The following is a 23,600-nucleotide window of genomic DNA, read 5'->3' on the forward strand; positions in this document are numbered from 1 at the left end:
CACTAAATTGACTTCTGCCGAAATGAACTCTGTTTAAATCATTGAATAATTTTCCTGTTATCGCTGTATAAAGCGCAATATACATAAAGGTGACTTGACTAGAAAATTACTTCTGAGACTTTGTTTCATATCAAAAGTAACAAAGCACAAAGCTTTATTGGATTTATTTATGCCAGTCATGGTGATTTATATACACAAACATTCAAATCTAAAAACCAAACGTCTACAAAAGAATGGTTCTGGCAGCTAAACTCATCTATAGGTTTCTTTGTTATCCTTCATGCATTTTTCTCTCTCCCTTCCTCTGTCTCCCCCTCTTTCTCACTCTTTCTCCCGAGGTGTCAGATTTCTACAGATGGTTCATATTAGCGCTCTTCTCTCTCTGGCTCACTGACCTCTTCATGTCCCATCCACGGGGCCTGGGGTGATTGGGTGGGGGAAAAACTCTTTCTAGCTCATATTTTTACAAGGCACCTCATCAAGAATTTGATTACAACTCACTCACTCCCTTGCGCAAAAAACGCCACCTTGGAGTTTGCCCCCCACCCCCACGGTACTGAGATGATCTAATCGAAACCAGCCGAGGGTCGAGTGGGTTTCACCAAAAGTGGGCGCAAATTTTAAATTGTTTACCTCACACACAAAAGGTAACTAAAAATGCTCCTTCCCACCCTTACTCCCTTCTTTATCTTGAGGAAGAGCTGGCCGTATTTATAGAAGCATTCAGCCCTCCTCTACATCCTTGGCTTTCTCTAATTTTCGCTAGAAAGCTGAACGACCACAGGAAAAACAGAGGGAAAACGAGCGGAGGCAGGGGGGAGGGGTGCAAAATGAAAAGAGTAACACAGACAGGGAGGGCTGAACCACAAAGAGGGACGAGAAAGGGAAAAAGAAAGAAAGAAAGAAAGAAAGAAAGAAAGAAAGAAAGAAAGAAAGAAAGAAAGAAAGAAAGAAAGAAAGAAAGAAAGAAAGAAAGAAAGAAAGAAAGAAAGAAAGAAAGAAAGAAAGAAAGAAAGAAAGAACAAAAGAAAGAAAGAGTAACAAGCAAAACAAGTAAAAGTTACACAAAAAAAAACAAGTAAAAGCGAGTTTTGTCTCTCCTTTTTTTGAGAAGGGGGACAAAAGAAACAAAAAAAGAGGAGTACAGAAGAAGGGCAGGGTGGAGTAGGCAGAAGTGCTGTGGTATGACCGAGCGTGACTTCGAGTACATATGTGCTATAAATCTGATCTGAAAACAGCATGTCTCACTGAAGGAAGGGTTCTCTGCTCTTTATATACTCCTCCTTAATATACTCTTCCTCCCCCGCTCTTTCTTTTCCTGCTCTCTTCTATGGTCTCTTTCTTTTTACTTCACTCGGTTACTGTACCATTTTTGTCTGTGCTTTGATGAAAAGCTTCATTGTGCTAGTGTAAAGTCTGAACAGCAAAACACACACTGAACAAATCTGGACTTAACAAAACTTAGCTGTACAAATCCACAGCTGCAAAGGGCAAAGAACACAAAAGAAATGGACCCATTTAAATGTAATATATAAATAATTTAAAAGTAATTATTTTAATATTATTTAAAAAAACAAACTATTTAAAAAATAATAATAATAATAAAATGTGTGTGTGTGTTGTAGTGTGTGTGTGTGTGTGTGTGTGTGTTTGTGTGTGTGTGTGTGTTAAATTACTATTAAAAAAATCGTAAAACATTAAACACCTTAAGGCCTGGTTTCACAGATAGGGCTTTAATTAATCCAAGATTAGGCCTTAGTTCAATCAGGACATTGAAGTAGTTTTTATAAACATGCCTTAGAAAAAAACATTACTGGTGTGCATTTTGACACAAAAAAATGGCACTGGCATATTTTAAGATATGTCAGTGCAAGTTGCTTTCAGTTAAAACAGCTCAAACATGCATTTTAATCTGGGACTAGTTTAAGCCTTGTCTGTGAAACCTGGGGACTAATGAATCAGAACTAATGAATCATGCTGATGTTTTCGGATGTTGTAAAAAGAAGGAAAAAAATTCACATCGGTTTCCCTAAAATAAGATAATTCTCTGCAATTACCCAGAAGTCTTTGTTCTAGATGACAGGAAAGGTGGTCTTTATACATCCCCTGGAGGTTATGGGGTCAACAACACGCCCATGTACACGATGATGACTTTACCAAAAGAGCTGACTTACCACCATTAGGTTAACAGATGGAATCATTTAACATAGGGCCCTAGTTTTTTTGGGGGGGAGCCTAATAACCAAAACTAGCAAGTATATTTATACCACGGTTATATTTATACCATGGTATAAACACCCCAATATTCAGGGTTCCCACTCTTTTTCAGCAACCATTTTCCAGTACTTTTCCAGGACATTTTGAATTTTACTACGGCGGGAATAAAAGACAAGGATCATGCCAAATATTGCTTTCTAAGTCTTTAAAAGCCGTACAGTTTATTGCCATTACTTAACAATCCAGCATTTTTCAATATGAGCTCTTAATCATACATTATGACTATGGAAGCTTGTTTACACCACAGAATAGAAAGAAAAGGTAATTGTGACTTTTTATCTCTCTATTCTGACTTTCTCGCAATTGCGAGTTTACATATTTGTGATATAACCGCGAAAATTGTCGCATTCTTTTTTCCTCAGAATTGGACTTTATAACTTGCAATTGCAGTTTGGATCTCAACTTTTCTCTAATTTTCCATGTGTTTTCCAGGACTGGAAAATTTGTCATCAATAATCCAGGTTTTCAAGGTTTTCCAGGACAAGAATTCATTTGAATTCTATTGAGAATTTACAACTTTAAAACACTATAGAGAAAGTCAAAAATGATCTAAACTGCCATATAAACTAAAAAGACTGATGAAAAGAGGAGAAAATCATAATATTGCACCAACATAAATTAGAAAGCTTTTTAAACTACTCATGACCACCCATATTAGAATTTGTATTTATTGTGGTAAGTTTTTAACTTGTAGAATTTATAATAGATAATCTGTTAATGAAATCTATTTTACTATATATTATTTATATTACAACTGTGTAGTATGGTGTAGCTATAGTTTCTAAATGTGTAAGTTGCACAAAAAAAAAGTCAACATTGGTCTAAGCATGGCAATGAGGAGGCATCAATGGTCTTACCTGTAATTATATCCTTATTGGAACAAATTATATAGTTAAACAATTACAAGAAGTATGATACATTTTCATAAGGGCAAGTATAAGTTAGAAACATCTCACGTACCAATCATGGTACATTAGAAATGCATCTCACGAGGAATCACGGCCTGGGACCTCACTAAAACTGTTCACACTTCAACCCCCCCAATGTTCAAACCAAAACTATTCCCTTGATTTAACAGGCCAATTTTAGAAAGTCATGTGACCTCCAAACATTTTCAAATGTCTTAATCTTACTTGTTGATTTGTTGGGTGAGTAGCTGAGGAGAATGCAAATGTTTGTTTCGTATTTCGATAACAGCAAACACAAGGTACTATCCACAGATGAACAACTCCTACACTATACTTTTCAGGGTCCTTTATGCAATGGAATGCTAGCACGCTCTAACTCTCAGAGTAGTTAGTTAGTTAATTGCTTGCCATTTACCAGAGGGCTCTCATTCCAAGAGCCTCACGGTGCTGTAATTGTAGGGCCGGTTCCCCTGGAGCAACGTAGGGTTAAGTACCGTTCTCAAGGACACAATGCTGATAAGGTCCTGCTAAGGATTGAACTCACAACCTTTGTGTCAGAAACCCAGATCGCCCTCCACCCCAGTACAACAGATAGGAAAGACTACAAAATATCAGAGAAATCACAGACAAACCTGTAAGCTGGGTAACCTAATACCTCAGCATTGTTAACACCCCAAGTTATGTGTGTGTGTGTGTGTGTGTGTGTGTGTGTGTGTGTGTGTGTGTGTGTGTGTGTGTGTGTGTGTGTGGGCATGTTTTTGTGAAATATCAGGACACAAATGTGTATAATGACATGGGTATGACACAGGTATTACAAAAAGAGGGTGAAATATGAGGACGTTCCCCATGTCCTCACTTTTCAAAATGCTTATAAATCATACAGAACAAGTTTTTTTTCACAGAAAGTGAACTGCACAGTCTCCTGTGAGGGTTAGGTTTAGGGGCAGGGGCAGTGTAAGGGGATAGAAAATACGGTCTGTACGGTATAAAAACCATTACGCCTATGGAATGTCCTCACATTTCACAAAAACAAACGTGTGTGTGTGTGTGTGTGTGTGTGTGTGTGTGTGTGTGTGTGTGTGTGTGTGTGTGTGTGTGTGTGTGTGTGTGTGTGTGTGTGTGTGTGTGTGTGTGTGTGTGTGTGTGTTTGTCATTGTTCTCATAATCATGTCATCGTTCTGTCACTCAGCTCTACTTGTCAGCACGGTGTGTCGTGGGTTTAGGACCTGGTTGCCACATTTCCCACTATTGTGCGAGGCCTCCAGCGAAAGGAAACATTTGTGAGAATGTTTTCAATATATTCAGGTCCTGCTTGACTTGGGAAGGCCCCTTCTGGCCTGCAGCAGTTGTTCGCTTATATTAGCTGGCAAGAATGAGAAACTTCCTCTCATGATAAAGTGTTTCATATGAGAGTGTGGTTCAAACACATACCCACATTCACACTTACACAAATAGGCCTGAGACTACAGGAAATCAAACTGTACTTAATAAGCTTAGTAGCAATCTGTGCAAAGAAATGAGAGAAAGAAAGAGGTAGTATGTTTACTGTGTGATAAACTTCATTTTTTTTATACAAGTGAGTTCATGTGGATATTTGGGATAAGGCAGAAAGTATTAAACAGCATACAAACTGTTTAGTTCAAATGGTAAACAAGGCGCTAGTAATGCTGCAAAGTTGCTTTGGATCAAAGTGTCTGCCAAATGAATAAATATAACTGTAAACTATAAGTGAGTGTATAGGTTTACTCAGCTAGACTAGGGGACAAAATAGTTCTCAGAAGACACACAAACCTGAAAACAACTTTCTTAAAGGACACCATTTTTTCACTTCAAAATGCAATTTTTAAAAAAAATTTTTTTTACAATTATTATTTATATTTAATGTCAATAATTTGCATTTAATCTCATAACAGGATTAAACTGAATGGTGCACATCTGCAGTAATTTAAAAAAATGAACCAAACTTGATTTACATTGTAACAAAAATGTTTCTGCCATTGTCATCTGATGGTCATAAAAAAATTATTTAGTATAAAAATAAAATATTCTATACTTTTTGAGCTTCAATGACAATTCAATTCCCACCATACATAAAGCACAAATTTAGTCAAAAATCCAAAACATTAAAAGAAAATCATATTCAACAACAAATAGAAGCACATTGTCACCCAGCCCAGGTATCAACATTTGCAAAATACTGATATTGTACTGAGCATATATGTGACCCTGGACCACAAAACCAGTCATAAGGGTAAATTTTTTTTTAAATTGAGATTTATACATAATCTGAAAGCTGAATAAATAAGCTTTCCATTGATGTATGGTTTGTTAAGATCCAATATTTGACCGAGATACAACTGAAAATCTGGAATCTGAGGGTGCAAAATAATCAAAATATTGAGACAATCGCCTTTAAAGTTGTCCAAATGAAGTCCTTAGCAATGCATATTACTAATAATAATACATTTTTTATATATATACGAAATATCTTCATGGAACATGATCTTTACTTAATATCCTAACGATGTTTGGCATAAAAGAAAATTTGATCATTTTGACCCATACATTGTATTATTGGCTATTGCCACAAATATACCCGTGCGACTTATGACTGGTTTTGTGGTCCAGGGTCACATATAAAAACAAATACAAGCAAAAGGTTTTACGCCATGTACTCACTTTAGATAGGTCATAGCTAAACGTATGCATGGGGGTGTTTGAGTAAATCACAGCCTCTGCTTGCCACTCTTCACACACAGCTGAGTTGTTGACTTTAGCTTGAGTGTTATATACAGAATTGGGTACAAGTTCCTGAAGCGCCTACACTCTCACTCTCTCTCTCTCTCTCTCTCTCTCTTTCTGTCTATTTTATGACTAGAGCTTCTGGTTGGCAGACGTTTTTCTTGGGGCCATTACACTTTGAATGTGGCTTTGAAACAAATCAGCCCAGCCTGTAGGCACATAGAGAGACAGAAAGAGAGAGAGAGAGAGAGAGAGAGAGAGAGAGAGAGAGAGAGAGAGAGAGAGAGAGAGAGAGAGAGAGAGAGAGAGAGAGAGAGAGAGAGAGAGAGAGAGGGGTGAAAGAAGGACAGGGATGAAAAGAAAGGTAGAATAAAAATACAACAATACAGCATGTTAAGAAAAGGGGTGATATTGATCAAAGATTAGAAAAGAGAGAGAGAGATGAAGTAACAATGAAATAACAAAGCAAAAAAAGGACTGTGAGAGAGATATGATTGACAGAGAGTGTATTGACAGGGTAATCTCTCTTTCTACCTCCTCTACCTCATCTCTCACCAACAGGCAGACACATCTCCGATTTCACCCTCTTGAGCGCTAAAAGACATCTCCGTACAGCTCCTCTCTCCCTGCAGGCACATTCTACCTGTCAGATCAAACAAACGCCAACCTGACTCCACTCTCCCTTCCGACCGAGAGGGGGAGGAATGGCTAAAGGGAGGGGGGAAGGAAGTGAGGGGTAAAAAATTAATAAGTTTGCACCCCTTACGCAGGCCAAGACAAAGAGATCTTGTTTGATGTGGAGGAGGGAAAATAAGATTCTGGGCAGAGAGCGGTAGTGAGCTCAGGTATTCAGTCAGTCTCACTTCTGCTCTCAAAACACAGACACAGACACACACACACACACACACACACACACACACACACACACACACACACACACACACACACACACACACACACACACACACACAGCTATTCTCTTACTGCTAACTCACTCGCTCTGGCTCAGATCAGTGCAGATCCATTTGCAAGTTGCAAAATCTTTGACTTGATATGGACCTAAAATCACGCTTCTTTAGGTAGGAATGTGCAAAAAGACACTACCGTTCCAAAGTTTGGGGTCGGGAAGATTTTTTAAATGTTTTTCATAGAAGTCTTTTATCCTTACAAGGGCTGCACTTATTTGCCCGGAGCCGCTGTTGCTGCACAAAAGGGTGAGATTGGTGGCGCTGTTTTGAAAACCAATGTAAACAGAGAATAAAAGTATTCCGGAAGAGAATGGATGTTGAGTTCTTGTTATCATTGGTGTCTGAGAACAGATTTATTCTCATATTTCTTTATACAGAATATAATTTCTATTCATTTTCCACTGAATTATGAGATCTGAAGAGCTTGGACAGCGTACGCTCATTCGTTCTAGCTCTTTCAATCATATTACGTGATCACAACTCCTGTCCTTGCGGATGACGACGTCCTGTATACTTTCTCATTCTCAGTTCCATATATATAATCTGAGAGAAACGTTTCTACAGATGAAACATGAAGCCAAATACATATATGATTACTATGATATACTGTATGTTCTGTATGTTTTTTTATGCAGCTCTGGGTATTTTCATTACAATAAAGGATGTTAACATGAGAAATGCTAAGCAGGTGTAGCGTTCAGTCCATTATAAAACACTACAAATAATGCATATCTGCCCGTTATATAATCAAAATCCACTTTAGATCGCAATCGGAATGTTATTACAAGCCCTCGATGATGGTTTAAAGTGAGTTTTGAGCAAAACCAGTAATAATCTCATGAATTGTGATGCGTAGCTTCAGCTTAATGCATCTGTTCCCCAGCTGTGATTATATTTCGTATATCTCGTAAGGTCTCATAAGCATTATAGATAGTTTGTGTTACTGGTGTAGTACCAAACTTTATTTATCTTAATTTAGGGTGCTTTCACACTAGCAGTTTTGGTGCGCACCCGGTTTCGATTGACGTCAGAGTTTGGTTCGTTTGGATGATGAACGCTGAACCAAGTGTGAAAGCACCCTTCCTGTTGCATGTTGTGCAACGAACGAGGTTAAAGCCAAATTGAAAAACCTACGAGATAGATACACAAGGGAAAAATGCATTCTCGGTCAGCATCATCTATCGTGGGAATTAGGGATGCACGATATTATCGGCACGATATCGGAATCAACCGATACATGCTTAAAATATAAAAATCGGCATTTAATCGGCAATTATGCCGATATGCCTTGTCGATTTGATAAAGTGTTGATATGAGCTTGCAATAACTCACGTGTGCAAGGACTGCTATAGCAATAAGATCTTGTCAGCTGTGTGGTCATTCTTGAAATGAAAACAAGCAAATACATTTCATGTATGGTGATTTATATTGACAGTTTTTAAATGCTGCCTTGAATTTGTGAATCAACGCAGGATTGCCAGTTTTCACAACAAAACTAACCCAAAACAAACACAAACGCGTCTCCCCACTCTCCAGCGAGCGCGCAGCAGCCTCCACAGCAGCTGAAGCTCCTCCGGTCCTAGTGCCCGCCCGGTAGAATCTTATATATCTTTATATTTAGTGGGGGCGTTGTTGTTGCAGTAATAAAATGAAAAGTAGAATACCCAAATAAATAGAAGTTACCTCTTTTTCTGAATAAATAAAGCAGTAATGATGTCAAAGCACAAGCATGACACTTGTAAATTAAATACTTTTATATACAGTTTATTAATCTGTAATAAAATTTTATAAAAATGGATGATGAAAAATAATCCAAGACACTAAAATATATATATATTTTTTTGAAGCTAAATACAGAATCAACTGATTGCCACCCCCACATCATGTGCACAAACATTAAATCCAAAAATAAAATATTTAGGTTACAACTGCATCTGTCTGGGATGAAAAATCACTGATTTTATTATTGTTATTTTTATAGAAAATATACTCTTATTATAAAAATAACATTTACTTATCTTTAACAAGTCTCCTTTTAGTAAGGAGACCTCAGAAATCTGAAACCAGAATGAAAAAAAAAAAAGTTTTTGCTCAAAATGGTGGTTTCCAAACAAAGGGAAAAAATAAACATATATCGGTATCGATATCGGCCAAAATGAGTTGAAAAATATCGGCATATCGGATATCGGCAAAAATCCAATATCGTGCATCCCTAGTGGCAATCAATTCTTTCACATTCAGGGTGCTTTCACACCTGCCTCATTTAGTTCGGTTGAATCGTACTAGAGTTTGTTTTCCCCTTTGGTGCAGTTCGTTTGGTCAGGTGTGAAAGCAGCAATCGCACTCGGGTGCGCACCAAAAGCGGACCAAACAAGCGTACTGAGAACTCCTTGAAGAGGTGGTCTCTGCACGCTTTTAAATGAACTCTGGAGCGGTTTGTTTGTGGTGAGAACGTGATCCGACCTCGAACAGACCCAACTGCAAAAAGTACTGATCATTATTGGACTAAACCAGCCGCCGTAGTCAGCTGCGCTGTGCATTATGTGATGAGGAAGTGTTTGTTGACAGTTTGCACTTTAGCATGGCAGCTCGCGGGCAAACTTGGAGTAGTAAGGAGGTGCAGAGCCTCATAGAAATTTGGCCTGATGACCATATTAGGTCCCAACTTTCGAAAACTCACAAGAACAGTGCAATCTTCGCTTGAAGTGACGAGCGATGTGCGCTCGCCGTTTGCAGTGCATTAGAACGTTGTTTTCAAGCCGTATCCGCGCTTCATTATAGAAATGTATTGTTTGCATATTGTGGTGTATACAAACAATGTACTAGATTATGGCCAGGGACAAAACCAGCCCGCGCAGTCGCAGTTTAGGAAATACGCCATGGCCAATGAGTGATGTGGATGTTGTCATGTGACTGCATTTTGGTTCGTTTCAACTGGTTCGGACCAAAGCAATCAGTGTGGTGTGAAAAGGAACCAAAAAAGCTGAAAAATTCTACAATGTATAATTGTTTGCCCTTGGTTCGGATCAAATGAACCGAACTAGAAATGGAAAAGCACCCTTAATGTGAAAGCACTGATCGGCTGTGATTCGCTTTACTTTATCCCGTTACACTCAGTGTGAAAGGGCCTTAACTGTGTTTTGTGTCACTTTTGATCAATTTAATGTCCTTGCTGAATTAAAGTATTAATTTCTCATTTTTTGTCTTTTTTTTTTAATCTGACAAACTTTTAAACGATAGTGCACATAGTTTCAAAAAATCAATTCGTTAGGAGATTGTCTAAACCAGATGTTTTCAAACTTGATTCCTCTGTGAAGGACCCCATCCTAAAAAAATCCATGATAGCCTGAAGAGAATTTACAGTGTAATTACATATTTTTGTATAGTGTATCATTTTGTTCCAGAGCTGTTAACTTTGACAGCCATAAAAATACATAATTTACATTTATTTATCGGATTAAAATAAAAAAATATAAAAATAAAGATTTAAGTTTCAGACTGTCAGCAGAGCTACTGTAAAACCTTCTCTAAGGAGTTGCAGTTCTGAATTAATCTCCTTTAAAGGCTAAATAAATCCAGATAAACTACTTATTTGCATCACTATTTCATCATGACTTCAGGTTTTGGCTAACTATTTGACCATACTGATCCATACCTGATTCTTCTTTGTTCTACAGGTAATGCGCTTTAAAACTGTGGTGTTGCAGTGAAAATCCTGCAGGCTTCCTCACGCGTCTCTCTCCTACACTACAAACACTTTCAAGTGCAATGACACACACACACACACACACACATACACATATGAAACTAGACAGACGCGCACATGCGCACACAAAACACACCAAAAAATTACAAAGACACACAGGTGACACAGCTTGCTTCTTACACCCTGGCTGGAGGCTTGCAGACGCACCGGTCTGACCACTCACACACACCCTGCTCTGCCAACCTCTGTCACACTGCTCTTCCTGTACCGAGCTCTCAGTGGCAGAGAGAGGGGGGGGGGGGGGGGGTGGACTAAAAAACACCTTGTTGACTTTGGTTCTCGGGTGTCACCTCACCTACACAGAATGTATTAGTAACTCCTGAGAGTACCTTGTGTCAGCCTGTTCCATTTTGAGATCGCACGCACACCCAGGCAGCCATTTCAGGTTGCTGAAAGCCTGCATTCTTGAAAAAGTCAAGCCGAGATGAACTTTCAAAGAATTCAAGAACTTGAGCTGTAGAGAGTCTAAGGCTGTCGAATCCAGCGGCAACCGGTGTGCCTGATTCATGTCAGCCTGTGAAGGTCACATTTTGGTTTTCATGCCAGAAAGTTAAGTGGAAGAACCTGACAAAAACTTTTTTAGAGCAACAAATCACACTTACTTTAATGACATTAAACAATCTCCTTCCCTCCTTACCGATAGAAAAGAAACAATCGCAAGTGCAAACAGTTTTATAGTGATCACATTAAATGGAGAGTTAACAGAGCTACTGACATCTGATTCTCAACTACTAGTTGGGTAGAGTTTAGGAAATTAATAGAAATGCACCAATATTTGAAACATAGCCAAAGCCAATAAGCAGATCATTTTCATGTTATGGCCAATATAAAATGTTGTTATTTTAAATTTTGTATTAAATAAAAAAAATCAATCAATTATTTTAAAAGCTATAAGTGAACTTAAAATAAAATTAAATGAAACTATTAATAAATATTGTAGTACTATATAAATAGTGTTAAAATTACAGTGATTCCGGTATCAAATAAATATCCAGTATGTGCTAAATTTTATTTTTTTAAAACTCCAGATAAAGATAAATAAGAAAAACTTTGATATCAGCAGATCAAAATAAAACTGTTCTCAGACTTGCCAAGATAGCAAAGTCTACAAGTACAATCAAAAGCCAGATTTCAATGTTTCTCAAAATCTTTAAAGACAAAATTATCTGTGCTATATCACATTTAATATAAAAAAATCAATACAAAGCTGAATAATAAAATAACGAGATGCACCAATCCAAATTTTTAACTAAATAGGTTAAAATCAACAATAGAGCTGAAACTATTAGATTCAACTGCTATTTATTTTCAGATATAATAATTACACTCAAATAAAAACATAAATGTTTGTATAGCCTACAACTCCTCTCTAGTGTTTTCATGGCTAAGCAAACTGTAAACATTGGCTACCAACATTAAGTGACATTGTTCACAAGCCATTTTGTTGATGTGTTTCCGCAGAAACCACCATTAAGATTCGGTCGCTATGACAAGGATTCTGTCCACACACACTAAGCAGTGTTAACAGTGTCCTTATGAATACCTAAAGCAGATACACTGAAGTCTGTCTGAGGTGGATGTGGTGGATTATTTGTATGAACAATAAGTGTGATAAATCTGTGGTTATTTCATGTCTATCTTGCTCAATCTGAACCTGTACTGAAGGCCTGACTCATCCACTTTCCTGGCAACATTTCTTGTCAAAATCACAAGGTTGCAACTTTTGGTTGCACATTACAGACCCTGGGAAATGTCACTTCATTCCGTAGAGGCCAAGGAATTCCTAGCCAAAATTCCACTTATGTCTCAAATATTTTTTGAAGATTTTGTCCTTGGCGGGGTGCTGAGGTAAGTTTTCTGTGCATTCCTGTCCTGATTTACCGCAAGGCTGAGCTTTACCATCAGATGTGGTTTCTATTTCTTTGTTATTTTCAGGTTGTTAAGTCTGGAGATGCGGCAGTAGGAGCGTACTTACTGTAACCCAAACCCAAAGGGCAAAATATTGTCAAGGTGATGTAAAACATGCAGAATTTGTTTCTGTGGCTGTATATTGTAGGAAGAGGATTCATTCAATGATGGGAAAACAGTCCCTCTGCGTTTCACAGCCCATAGAAATGTAATATGATAGGTTTGTTAGCAAGTGTTTATTTTGGGCAAAGCAATAAATGTAACCCTCAATCATACGGCATAAAAAGCCCAATTACAAGCTGCCACAAGCAGCTTTCAATGAACAACAGCAGTAAAGGAACCGGCATTTAACAGTGAAGGAAACTTGTGTGTGTGTGTGTGTGTGTTTGTATTTTAAACTCTGCAACCACAACAATTGGATACATTTTACCGTTTTTCCACTCCAACTGTTACTCGTCTTTTTTAAATACACTTTGCATAGTTTTTCCTACACTCAGAGGCGGTTTTAAATGCAAAAACACACACACATAAAAAGCAATCATTAAGACCCACAATTCTCAATGTATTTGGGAGGACTCCAACTCTGTCAGGAGAGCATATTTGGCAATATTAAATACTTAGGGTTATCTAATTTCATTACTGCTGTGAAGAAATGAACTTAGGCAACACAGCTTTGTGCAAAACAGTCTCGCCACTGGATTTTTCCAGTTCTCGTTGAGCTTCAGACAGTGGAGTTTAAATCTTACCTGCAGTAGCCTGTTCCATTGTGAAAGGTGACACAGGTAGCATTGTTCACACAGGGCTTCACGGGATCCACACACTGCAGAGCTGTGAAGAAACATGAACACTTAAATTAATATATCGTGTTAAATGATGTACAAATATTTAATTTAAATGTACATATAATGACAAAAAATAAAAATATAAAATCAAATTTTATCTTTAATTTAATGCAAACATGCATTAAATATTGAAGAACATTAAAAATTATTATGAATATGTAATATGGTGCATATATTTATCAAAATGCTCCTCTCTAGAGTTAATTTTTTTAGCTGACTAAGGACTTTATGGACACTGGATATGGTTTTTCTGAGGTAAATGTGACATTACATGACATTGTTTACAAGCTGTTTTACTGACATCTTTCTGCGGTTGAAACACTGATTGAGCTATTCCATATGACAATACGGATTTCGGTAAGTTGTACTGTATCTTTTAACACACTTTCAGATGCTCAATCTTGTTTATTTCACACTGTAGCTGTTATTAAGGCGGAAGAAAAGATCAGTTCATGTGGCAGTTCAGTTCAAGTCGCAGGTGCTCAACATACAGTCAAATTCATTAAAAGTAAAGAAACCGAATGACCTTACCAGTGCTGTTGCCGCGCTCTCTCCTATTGCGGTCTTTGATTTTGAAATTAATAAAATGCAGCTCGTATTTGTTTTCGGTGACATTAACTCCATTAAATCTGCATATAGTGCGGGAATTGGAGATCGGATTTATGTCCGTTTTGCGGAGATACATTTATGTGACCAAATGTAAATGAAATCGTTTCGATAAATCAGATAGATATCTGATCTGTAAAAACGCATGAAGTAACCAGGTGTAAACAGGCCCTTTAAGAACACTAACATTGATATGATTTGATCCATTTTTGGATGAGCTGGGTCCACCTTGGCACTGACAGGCATTAACAGCTCACGATGAAAATGGCTGACGTGGTTTCTCAAGTTAGTGGTATTATTACCCCATGCACATTTTATTTGTGAGTAACATGATTTACACACAACGCGTGTCTTCTCCAGGTCGTGCTTACTAGGGTTGGGTACTGTTCACATTTTAACCGGTATCGGTACCGGTACCTGAAATTCGGTACCGGTACCCAACGGTACCTTTTTTCGGTACTTTTGGGATGTTTACATAACTGTATGACGATCACCGATGACGTCGACTACGAAAATACGTTGACGTGCGTGAAATGCGTCGACGCGTCGGCGGCACATTATTTACGTTCTAGAATAGAACAGAAGATCTAGAATAATGGCAGCTTCTGCTCCTGGGCATAGTGAAAATGATAAATTATCATATAAAGCCAGACCGCGACATTCAAAAGTGTGGGAGTACTTCAAACAGAAGCCGAATAAAACTGTGCTTTGTTCGCTCTGTAATGCCGGTTTCACACTGCGTGCGGTGGCAGAGCAGAAGCTGTTCGCGTGGAGAGCGGGAGCTTTCACACTGCCAGTCAGTGTTGCCAAGTCCGCGTTTTTTCAGCCGAATTGGGCTACTTCTACACTGTTGCCGTGGGCTGTGTCTCATGTCCGCGGGTTGAAGCGATCCCAATTATGTGATATTTATGCCCGGGAATGAGAATTTTAGCAGGCAGCCCTGCAAAAAAAAACACATATTTAACCCCCCGAACGCGATGTTTACCGGAGAACCTCCCCGAAACGCGATTGTGCTTGTTTTGGGCTGGTTTTGAGTAACGAATGGGTGGGTTTTGTTGTGAAAACCTGGCAACCCTGCTGCCAGTGTCCGTCTCGCGCAGCTGAACCGTGGCGCGTGTATTGCAACAGACGGTCACATTTTCAAGTGTTCTTCTCCGACCCCAGTACGTCTGCATAATAACATGCTGTATATAGGTAGTTTACATGATTAAAGTAACATGTTAAGATAAGTTAAGATATGCCTCTAGCTTTAATCATTTAAATATGTCTTTGAAATTTGGGCAAAAACTTCTGGCAGCTTTAGTCGTTGTTTATGCACATGTATATCTTCAAAATAGACGACTAGTTATACATTAAAACTATGCTGAAAGCTCCTGTATGTGAACCTTTTGCAGATAAATACAAGTGCATTTTCGTTTACCATTGACACAAATCAATAAGTAAATCATACTCAACTACTGTAGTAAACAACTTTTCCTAATTAGGCCTACTCTGTATACATTTTATGATGAATAGTATCATTATACATGATGTTTAAAATGCTTCTTGTGTCCATATATTTCATTATAAAATGGCATACTATGTACACTACCCTTCCTGAAATACAATTAATATTGTCATCATTCATTGATTTCATGTTAAAATAATATACAAATTCACTACCCTCTTTGAAATACAATAATCAGTAAAAAAGAATCATAAAATTAATCCGGAAAAATAATCGTTAGATTAGTCGACAGAAAAAATAATCGTTAGTTGCAGCTCTAGTGCCCTTAAAAGTACCAAGTTCGGTACCCAACCCTAGTGCTTACCAGGTTGTTCATAAAAGTAGTTGGAGCATTTTTAATTACTCGCACTCACGTCTCTCCTCCCTCTGCCATGGTGTGCTACCACGACAGCGCATGTACGTGACAAATGACGGCAGAAAAGCGTCAGTACATTATAATCGGTTATGGTCTATTACTGAACCGATACCTGATCGTCCTCATCTACATCGCGATGCATCGAAGAAACGATTCATTTCGACACAAAGACATGAAAGAGAACTTGCTTTAATAGGCTATATCCGTGCGCTGTCTGAGAGGCAGCTTTCTTGGCGAGCACTTTGGTTGTTCTTTGGTGTTTGGTTGAAAACTTCTTGTAATTAACATTTGAACAGTAGTGTACATTTTTATTTATAAAGGTTGTCCTTGAAAGTGGTAAAGATATACAGATTGGTAGGGGTAAACATAAATAAAGCTGGAGTTGAGAAGATGTAATAAAAGTGATGTCCTTGTGTTGAGATTTGCATAAAAACTATAAAAAGAGTTCAGTCTATGCACTTTATATTGTTTGATATGAGTTTTGAACACTGACCCAATCAGACTGATATGAAACAAAACTAAAAAAAATATATACAAATATAAAACATTAATGCTAATTATGGCCGACACCTAAATGATCACAGTTTTAACACTGCATCCCTAATTCAGACAATCAGGTGATTGTATTAAAAACTGGTTTTTAGTAATTAAAAAGAAATGAAATCTGCTTTATGTTTTAGGATGTTACAAAGAGTGTGGCAAAATTCTTCTGACGACACAAAGCAAAGGGAAAAAAGCTGCTGTAGATTTTAACCACACCACTCCATCTGATACAAACACTACAGACAGTGGAGTTGTTGGGGGAAAGAGGTGAGAGACAAAGTGGCTGAGCAACAAGGGTGAAGAAAAAACAACCTGTAACCCTTTATGGTGACGATGTGTTACGTTCATTCAAGATGGAAATTCCTAACTGATCAGAGACTTTCACTCATTTCCTCTCAAAATACAGGAAGCATCTGGACACACATGAACATCTTGCTGTAACATAACCAAGCAAATTCAACCCAACAAACTCATTTGAAATCGATAAACATACCCAGTTTATCAAAGATTATTTTTCGACTACATCTTGAAACCTTTAAACTCTTGATTTATACAGCCATTTTAACAGCACCTCAAGTGCATTTCTGCAAATAGAAGTGAGCCCTAGCCCACACTTCCCTTTGAGACACTAGGTGGCAGGTCATATAACTTCAATGCAGCACAGACACTAAGTAATATAGTACTAGCTCAAGACAGGAAGTGCATTGAGCGCTAATACCGACTTCCTGTACTTTGACCGGCCTCAAAATATCCCTGTGTGCAAAAGTGTAGAGAAACCAAGCAAAGGCCTGGGCATAAAGCCAACAGCTAAAAACGGGGCTTTACATAAATACCCCAAAGCTCTTTAACTTTGAGCCCGGCTACATGTAGTTAATAACACTTGGAGGTTTAACACTCAAAAACAGAATTTGAGACTAAAATGACAAGTCTTGAGCACCGTGGAAAATGATCAAGAACATTGTATGATGAAGTCAAGACTAAACCCTGGTTTTATTGATCTTAAATCTCAGAGAAAAGACATGTGACAGGCTCATCACACATTTACAACACACCAGCGGCCCAAAACACACAATATTACATAATGAAATTAAACCTTTTAATGTCAACAAATGGAGGTTGAAAACATGGTGGATGTGGTCTTCTCATCATCTCGCATCTTTATATGGCCAAACAACTTGCACGGTGCAGAAAAAGAATGACACCTAAAACCACCAAATAACTCAATGTTGAGATCTGCTAGTGTTAACCAATATACTATATTAAGCACATTGTTTGGGCATATAATCAGCTTTTAACATGCACACACATCCTTAAAGTCATGATGTTATTCTACATTCAATAGCAAATAAACATAGTGCCTACAAAAAGCATTCAACAAATTGGAAGTTATCATGCTTTTTTTGACACTTCACAGAAAATATTATTCATATGTCATCAATATCTGTTCACTTCCACGATTGTGTTCATATCAGCAGCAAACCATACCAGTGTTCACATGAACCATAGCACAGACTAGGGATGTGTGCAACGACTAATTCCATAACCGTTTAAACAGAAATTGTGTAACCGCCCCCTGGAGACAGTCTGTATATGCGATCCATGAACAGTCAAATCCCACACTGAATGCCGCTTAAAATAGATCAGATACATATGATGATCTTGCCTTGCATTATGATCATTGTATTAAACCTGAGCATTCACTTAAGCAACGTTAATCATTATAGACATAATTCAAATCAACAGAGTCAATAGGCAGCGCAGGACCAATACGTTCGAACCTAATAGCCTATTATAGACCAATTTCCTCAAAAGAAAGTTAGTCTACATAAGCCAGCACGTTAAGGTAATGTTGTTTTTTACCACGGCAACCACTTGTGTGTCAGGGTTTAAACACACTTATCGTGTATGAAAAAGTATCTGTACACATGATGGGCGGCAAAATCTCAAGAAAAGCTTGACTATTAGGGGTGTAACGATTCGTTTTAACAACGATTCGATTCGTATCACGATTTGAGGTTGTCGATACGATTCAAGGACGATTTTGGTTCATTTAGAACGATACGATCCGAAACGATTCAGTGACTTGAAATCGATTCAGTAACTTTTTAGCCAAAAATTGTGTGACTGAAATAAATATCTGGATACTGGTCAGTGCAGGTGAAGTTTCCTAGATTCCTGTTGTTTCTTGTAAGGGAATCAGGTATCCATATCCATATATTATGGATATAAACAAACAAGTAAACAACAATTAATGGCAAATGCATTTTGAATAAAGTGCAACCAACAGTTTAGGTTGAATTAACAGGAAGTTAACCTTTTCTGCTCTCATTTTCAATATTCAATACATTTTCAATAAAAGCACAGTAAGTGCAACCAAAATTTCAACAGTAGGTTAACCTGCTACTTCTGCTTTTGTTATCCAACATAATAATATTACAATATTAATATCAAAAATAAAGTGCAACTAACTTCTCTTCAGGTTTAATTAATAGTAGGTGTACCTGTTACTTTTGCTGTTGTTTTTCAACATTAAAATAATACAAATACAATATTAATATCAAAAATAAAGTGCAACCAACATTTCTTCAGTTTGAATAAACTGGCTGAACCTGCTAAAACTCTCAGTTTAATAAACAAACAATATTTAACAAAAGATAAAATGTAACCAACTACACTTCAATGACTCTACAGATTTCTTTTTCAAAAATATCAACATGATCTGACCGCAGAACACTTCTCTGTGCATGCACTATGTTGCCAGCAGTACTAAAAACTCGCTCTGCTGGCACACTGGTGTCAGGAATGCACAGGTAACATTTAGCAAGGGTTGAAAGTACAGGTAACACGTTACTAACTTAGCTCTTTCTCCTGGTGGCTTGATCATTTCTCGCTCGTTGGCTTCTCCTCTGCCATCCGCCATGTTCGCTATGTTTTGTTTTCTTAGCGCTGCTGCTGGTGCGTGCGTTGCGATGATGTCACAGATAGGCAGACTGAATCGAGTAACGTTTAACGCCTTTATCATTAAAAGTGCTAAGAAAAAACATCCATTTAAAGTCTGACGTGCTTAAATCCAATGCGTTATTTCCTATGATCGATACAATCGATTGATTACCTTTTAAAACGATGTTAGATCGATATATGTCGTCCGGAAGGCCAACTTGCCGAGCACAGATCGATGTAGTTAGATCGTAGGAAAATAAATCGATACATCGATGTAGTAGATGAATCGTTACACCCCTATTGACTATACATTAAAGGTCCCGTTCTTCGTGTTTTTTTGAAGCTTTGATTGTGTTTACAGTGTGCAATATAACATGTGTTCATGTTTCGCGTGTAAAAAAAAACTGTATTTTTAACACAATTTACTTATCTGTACACCGCTGTTTTCACTGTCCTACAAACGACTGAAGACTTCCTTTATTCTATGAAGTCCCTCCTTCAGAAACACTTAACGAGTTCTGATTGTGTCAGCGGTTCCCGTGTTGCGATTTGACAGCAGCTTAGCGAACGTAGCACGGTCCTGTGTTGTGATTCGACAGCAGCTTAGCGCACGTGGAAAGGTCACGCCTCTTAACGGGAGATATATACGCGCTTAATAATCTCTACAGCGTCCCTGGGAAAGCCAAACAAAGGTGATTTGACTCCGGGATGAAAATAACAGCGTCTCGACGACATGGCGACAAACACACTGAAACGCAGCACTTCCTTTTCTCCACGACGTCCTCTTCTTCTCCACGTGGGACAGCAACAAGACCACGCCCCCTTTTTCGAGTTTTCTTGTGGGCGGAGGTTAGTCTGTTCTACTGCTCTACTGACGTAATTAAAGCAGGAAATACCAGGATGTAGTCCTAACCAGCCGTTCGCTGTAGGCTTTGAAAGGGAACTTCTGTTAAATAAAATATCTCGCTTGGCATTGAACTTTGAGCTTTATCATTTTACAGGTATTATTTATGCTCTAGCAGCAACATTACACACTAACTAAAGTTTGAACAATGGGATCACGAAGAACAGGACCTTTAAACAGTATTTTCTTATCGTTAGGATGTTGATATAGCAAATGTTCAAGTGTAAAGTAAGTTTAATTCATAATGTTTCTCCCTTAATCCGATATAAAATTTCATACCGTAAATTTGTCTCTCATAACTGGTAGTATAACAAGCCTAAGCAAGCTTAATTGTTATACTAGTTTGACATGACATAGAAGAAAATGGAAAAGTTTTGTGTAAACTTTCATAATCCTCCCTCACGTTGCTCATCTTCCGTTTGAACATTTCTCTGAAAATCATTCAGATATGATAATAGTTGCTTGCTATCTGACCAATCACAGCAAAGCAGCTCTCAGAGAGGCGGGGTTTAGCCGCCGCGAGTGCCAGAGAAAATCAACGCATGCTAAACCTGAGGTAAAATTCAATTATTTTATTTACCGCTGCAGATACACACTTTTCAAAAGAATATATTCATTTCAAGATGTAACATTAACATGACGGCAATTTAAACATAGCCTTTGTAAAAATATAAAGCAAAAAATTGTAAATGCCTAGTATTTTTCAAGTCGACTAGCAGCAGCACTATCTTTAATCGACTAGTCGGCTAGTCTCGCATATCCCTACCGAGTTCGGAAAACTCCGTTCACATCTTCCAAACCAGTGGTCGGGAATTTATGAGCCACACCTGGCTCACCTGGCTCTTTGACAAAAATCAGGTGGCTCGCCAGGTCTCTCAAGGTCAAATGATCGATAAACAATCGCAACACGGAAAAGCATAGTAGCCTTTGTCTTTGGTTTGCTCGCCTAAACAGCCAAATAAACACATAAATATATAAAAATGCCAAGTTGAGTATTCACATAAACCTCAAGGCCTGTTCACACCGGGACGATTTTCGCACGCGTTTATCGCCGACGTTTAACGCCTCGGGACTAAACAATGGGCGCCAATGTGAGTGTTCACACCGACGAGCAAAACGGCAGGCGTAAAAGCGTCATTTTTAAAAAAACACCTTGGGTTTGTTTTTTTATTTTGACGCGGCGCGTAAAAAACTGTCCGACCAATGAGATCGGCGCTTTTGTTCACGTGCCTGGAGCTGCTGAAGTGACAGTAAAACACGACTTGGTGGCGCTCAAGCACAAAACGGTCTTGCCGAGCACACATTGATACGACGAAGAAGTAGTAAGTAGACAAAGAAGAAGATGAACTGCTAATGCTGCTTGCCAGTTAGCAAAAAGTGTGTGAATGGTTTTGTCCATATACATAATATGTCTATGGTTTTGGCAAGCACGTAAATACTGTCTCTCTTCTCCTTCTGTGTGACAAGCGAGTGTCAGAGGCTTAAAGTGCCGCAGCACCATCTTGTGTACCGGGAGCGCATCGACTGAATTTGCACGTTCACTCGGCGCAGCGCCAGTGAAAATCGCTTGGGTGTGAACACTCAAGACGCGCCGAAAAACGCTGGCGATAAGCGCGCGCGATATTCGTCCCGGTGTGTACAGGCCTTCACAGTGAAACCCCTGCACAATTAATTCCATATTGAAACATATTTATTGTTTGCTGCATATTTGTTTGTTTTAGTTATGGACCTAATAATATAATTTTTTTACAACAATTTTATATAATTTTTTTACTGTGGCTCTTTTGGAAAAATGCATTAACCAAAAATGAAAAAATGGCTCTTTGGTCAGAAAACTTTCCCGCCCCCTGATCCAAACGAACCAATCAAACGTCAATAAAACACGGGTGCGCACCAAAAGTGCTAGTGTGAAAGGACTCTTAGATTTTATTTGGACTATTTTATTCTCTTAAAATAAACTTCAATCAAAAGTGTTTCTCTCTAGGTTTCTTCCCGTGTTCAGGACCTTCTGTGGAAAAGTATCTCTACAGCACAATGCTGCCACCGCTACACTTCAAAGGTGTGTTTCTGTTCACTCCAAGCGGCAACCTCCCGCAGTTTCTCTTGAAGCCAATATGGAAGTGACTTAAACTGCAATTCATCGACTGGCCACACAGGCTCCAGAAGGGAGCAGAATCTCATTGAGCCCCATGTTAAAATGCCCAACTTTACAGCAGATTAAAACATGTTTACAGCCTGGTACAAATTATGGTTTTGGTCTATATGGCTAATTTTGCCCTTCATGACAACTGTGAGGGGGTGAATTTTTTTATAACTCATTCGTTTACATTATATAAAGCCTTAAAGTTCTGCATAATTAAGGGCGTGGCCACTTTGAGTGACAGGTGGATAGCAATTTATCTGCTGTCAGTTAGTCATCGCGTCACCTCAGCTCCGCCCACGTCCCGTCTCTTTGCCCATTTTCTATTATTCGGGAGTGACGCGCAATGATGCGCTGCCAAGATGGCAACGGCCAGCTCGACCCTACTTTATGCTTCAAAACTGCTCTTTAGAATCCTATGGGTGACGTCACGGACACTACGTCCATATTTTTCTATGGTTCACGTCTATGGTGTTTGACTCAATTTTGGTCCCATCAGAAGAACCCAAATCCTTCATCCAATCGACTTTAAAGTCTCCCACATGACTTCTGGCGAACTGCAGCTGAGATGTCATATGAAATGTGAACAATGTCTTTCTCTTGTTTTTTTAATTACTTGAAAAGAGAGTTACTCGGAGTGTCCTTTTATCTTTATGGAATATGTTCTGCCTTAATAATGACTAATCAGAAGCTGGACCATCCATATAAAGGCGTATTTTCATTTAAACTACCTGTGACTACACACAGATGTCAAAACCAAAACCAATTTGACTGTACCTGTCATGATTTAACGTCATATTTAAGCTGGTGAATACTTATGAAATCAATTATTTTGGATTACTGAGTAAAACTCTGCATTTACTTTGACATTAAAGAGTCATCTTTTTATCAGAGAGAGCACTGTGCCAAATTAAGTCCACTGTGATTCAATGCTGTACAACAAGAAAACATGAAAAAGTCCAAGCAAGATGAATACTTTCTATAAGCACGGTGTTCAGAGGCCGTGTCGTGCCATGCATTTAATGTCCAGTGAGGTCAAAGCCTGCAACTGGAGAAGGCGTTTGGTTGCACCCCTTTTTGGCAGCAACTGTGGTGGGAAATATTTGGGAGAAGTGGCTAAGCTGAGTGTGAAATTGTGCTTTCACAGAGATTTAAGAGCCAAGGGGAGGGGAACTGGAGTGCTGGAGATATGAG

At 38.4% G+C, this 23,600-nt stretch overlaps 1 protein-coding gene across 1 annotated transcript in view; it reads right to left on the minus strand.

Annotated features, from left to right (window-relative positions):
• The window catches only part of notch2 (notch receptor 2), a 61,529-nt gene that overhangs the window by 27,493 nt on the left and 10,436 nt on the right, over positions 1–23,600 (minus strand). The window contains exon 2 of the mRNA XM_079827759.1: positions 13,316–13,397. Within this exon, the coding sequence (XP_079683885.1) occupies positions 13,316–13,397 (82 nt within the window). The remainder of the gene's footprint in view (positions 1–13,315; positions 13,398–23,600) is intronic.

The sequence above is a fragment of the Gobio gobio genome, assembly GCF_949357685.1.
Source record: "Gobio gobio genome assembly, chromosome: 10".
In the NCBI taxonomy this organism is placed as follows: Eukaryota; Metazoa; Chordata; class Actinopteri; order Cypriniformes; family Gobionidae; genus Gobio; species Gobio gobio.